The following is a 3653-nucleotide window of genomic DNA, read 5'->3' on the forward strand; positions in this document are numbered from 1 at the left end:
TCCCAGAGGGTTGGGAACACACAGGATGCTCCCAGAGGATCCCAGATGCTCCCAGAGGATCCCAGAGGATCCCAGAGGATCCCAGAGGGATGGGAACACACAGGATGATCCCAGAGGATCCCAGAGGATCCCAGAGGATCCCAGAGGGATGGGAACACACAGGATGATCCCAGAGGATCCCAGAGGATCCCAGAGGGATGGGAACACACAGGATGCTCCCTGCTGGTGCCAGAACCACAAACTCACCATCCAGTCCCACCTAGAGCAGGTTTCCCTCTCCTTGGCACACCAACCAACCATCCCCTGGCAGCCCTGCTGTCCTGCTCACTTCAACCCCTGCAGCCTGACCAGGAGTGTGCTCTGCAGTCTGAGGGCTCAGCATTTCTCCTCAGAGACAAGAAAGCAGCACTGGCACCACACACAGAGAAATAATTCTCCTCTCAGGAGGTTTCAGTCTTTTGGAGAACACAAGAAGGGGGGAAAAAAACCCCATCAAACATTTCAGCCAGCAGAAAGCACAAGGATCTTTCAGAGTGTTTTGGGCAGCATTTAGCACCCGGTGTGGCATCACTACACACAGAAAAGATTCACTGAAAGCCTGAACAAGACACATTTGGATGGAAGCAGAAGGAAGGTGGGGGTTAATCAGCCTGGAACTGCAGTTGTGACAAGCCCAGCTGCACTGGGAGCGCCAGCCCTGAGCCAGGCAGAGCTGTGGGAGCAAATGAAAGAACTTTCCTTGGAGCTCCAAGGGAAGCAACTGCAGCAGCCAGAGCTCACAGCCACAGAAATAAATGTTATTTCTGGCCACGCAGCTCGAGCCAGAAATAAAAACACCCAGATGACAGCTCCAGGAGCTTCACTTGTGATGGGAACAAATGGGAGGGATTATACAAACCTAGACCCTATAACTCTGCGTTTTTCTTTCCCTGCACTCAGTGCAGAAATAAGAACACCCAGATGACAGCTCCAGGAGCTTCAAAGCTCTCACTTGTGACGGGAACAAATGGGAGGGATTATACAAACCTAGACCCTATAACTCTGCGTTTTTCTTTCCCTGCACTCAGTGCAGANTGGAAAATCCCTGGGAATGAACTCACCTCTCCCTGGAGGTCGATGGAGGGATTGCAGTTGGTGAAATCCTCCCAAAGCAGCAGCGTTTCCTCGTTCTCCTCCCACGTCAAACTGTCACAGTCGTCATCGAAATCAAACGTCTCACGCCTGGCAGAGCAGAGCAGCCATTAACCCACCCCTCACTCCCTTAATTAATTAATTACACATTCAATTCCTGCCTTTTCACAAATATTATCATTCCTGTCATATGCAGAAAGTTAGAAAATTGAGCTGTATTAATATAGTTTATTTTTATTATTGGTGAAATTAAAACCTAAATACATTTTAACTTCTTGATTGATTTTTTTATTTAAAGATCCACACACAGGCTGCCTGCTGTCACACTGAATTTAGCAGTGAAAAATCCAGATATCCTGCTGGTGATGGTGCCCAGGCTGCTATCAACACTGATGGACTGCAGAAATAAAATAGGTGATAAACAAAATGTGATAAAGGGAAATCAAATCTTTAAAATCTAAAAAGGAGGATTCAGGGCTGTGCAAAATCATGGAAAAATACTGGAAAAAATGGAAAAAATGTGGAAAAAAATTGGAAAAAAATTGGAATAATATGAATATGCATCAAAACCCCACAGAATGGGATAAAAGGAGTTTCCCAAAGATATCAGGTGTGATCCTGGCAGCACCCCAGGGCCGTTTGGACCCTTTTCTTTATTATTTTTTTCTCCTAATTGCCATTTTATTTCTTTTAAACCTTTCCTGAAGCGAGTGCACCTGGTTTTTCAGGCAGGAGAACTTTTGTCAGGACTTTTGGCAGGACTTTTGTCAGGAACACTTTTGCCAGGACACTCACAGCTGGTTGAACATCCTCTTCATCTCATCGGTGATGTTGAGGGAGCAGCTGACCTCCTCATCCGAGAACCTCCCGTTGTCCGCGTCCTGCTCCGACAGCTCCTCGTCCGACGCCAGCTTCCTCTCCTTCTTCTTGGAGGCCACCTTGGGTGGAGAGAGGAGCAGCAGTGAGCACGGGGCTGTGCTCAGGGCGGGATTTTTGGGGTGAGGGGCTGGGAGGAGCTGCAGGGGTTCCCTGGGTGGGCGGTGAGGAGCGGAGCGGCGCGGGGATGAGGATGTGGGGTGAGCAAAGCGAGCTGCAGGATGNGAATTCAGCCCAAAGGAGGCTGAGAGACTGGAGAAAAGTTATTTCCACAGGGAATTCAGCCCAAAGGAGGCAAGGAGAGAGAAAGTAACACTCTCTCTCTCTATCCCACACCCTGAAATAAACTTCTAACACCCAACTCGATTATAGAGGTCTCTGCCGTGTCTCAGACCGTCCCCAGAAAGCGTCTCCTCCGCCTGGAGTTAACAAGAATCATCCCACTGATCCTTTTATATGCAGAAGAGCTTTAAGGAGGAAGGTCATGAAAGAAGGTGGCGAGGGCAGCGTGTAAGGACTTGAATAAAACCCAGGGAAGGAAGATTCCGGCATGTAAATCACATGTTAAAGAGCAGGCACAGCCGGGGAACTCTTTATTCTGCACCTCCATCTACAAGCCAAATCTACCCTTTCCTTGGATAATTTTCATTTAGAAGGATTTAAGCTTCTTAAAATCTTTATATATAAAGAGTTTCCCCGCGCGGGGCCTGGGCTCGGCGCTATTGCTGCGCTCAGCCAGGCCCCGGCGTATGCAAATGAGCCCTCATTAATTCCTGCTCCTCGTTATCACCCTGCCACTCTCTGCTGCTGTTATGGGTGTCTCTGTGCTCCCGTTATCCCGTTATCCCGTTATCCCTCTCTCTGCCGTTATCCCGTTATCCTCTCCCGTTATCCCCGCTCCGGCTCAGCGCGGTTCCTCCCCAGCGCTTCCCGGTAAATCCCTGGAGGCTCCCGGAGCTCCTCATGGATGATCCAGGAATGGGGAGCAGGAACAGGAGCTGGTGTTCCCGAGGCTGCTGCCTCGGCATCCTCCCTGGCCATGGGAATGTTTCCCACCTCCCAGGGCTGCGCTGCTCCAGGGATGCAGTGACACGGCCATTCCCAGTTTGTTCCCTGCCATTCCATCATTCCCAGTTTGTTCCCTGACATTCCATCATTCCCAGTTTGTTCCCAATCCATTCCATCATTCCCAGTTTGTTCCCAATCCATTCCATCATTCCCAGTTTGTTCCCAATCCATTCCATCACTCCCAGTTTGTTCCCTGCCCATTCCATCATTCCCAGTTTGTTCCCTGCCATTCCATCATTCCCAGGCTGTTCCCTGACATTCCATCATTCCCAGTTTGTTCCCTGACATTCCATCATTCCCAGGCTGTTCCCTAACATTCCCAACCCATTCCATCATTCCCAGTTTGTTCCAAATCCATTCCATCATTCCCAGGCTGTTCCCAATCCATTCCATCATTCCCAGTTTGTTCCCTGCCATTCCATCATTCCCAGTTTGTTCCCTGACATTCCATCATTCCCAGGCTGTTCCCTGACATTCCATCATTCCCAGGCTGTTCCCTGCCATTCCATCATTCCCAGTTTGTTCCCAATCCATTCCATCATTCCCAGTTTGTTCCCAATCCATTCCATCATTCCCAG

General features: G+C 49.4%; 1 protein-coding gene across 1 annotated transcript in view; it reads right to left on the reverse strand.

Moving 5' to 3' along the window:
* The window catches only part of IFFO2 (intermediate filament family orphan 2), a gene marked incomplete at its 5' end in the record, with an annotated part of 36332 nt that overhangs the window by 7683 nt on the left and 24996 nt on the right, over positions 1 to 3653 (reverse strand). The window contains 2 exons of the mRNA XM_015648012.1: positions 1023 to 1221; positions 1927 to 2069. Of these exons, the coding sequence (XP_015503498.1) occupies positions 1023 to 1221; positions 1927 to 2069 (342 nt within the window). The remainder of the gene's footprint in view (positions 1 to 1022; positions 1222 to 1926; positions 2070 to 3653) is intronic.

The sequence above is a fragment of the Parus major genome, chromosome 21 (genome assembly GCF_001522545.3).
Source record: "Parus major isolate Abel chromosome 21, Parus_major1.1, whole genome shotgun sequence".
Classification (NCBI taxonomy): domain Eukaryota; kingdom Metazoa; phylum Chordata; class Aves; order Passeriformes; family Paridae; genus Parus; species Parus major.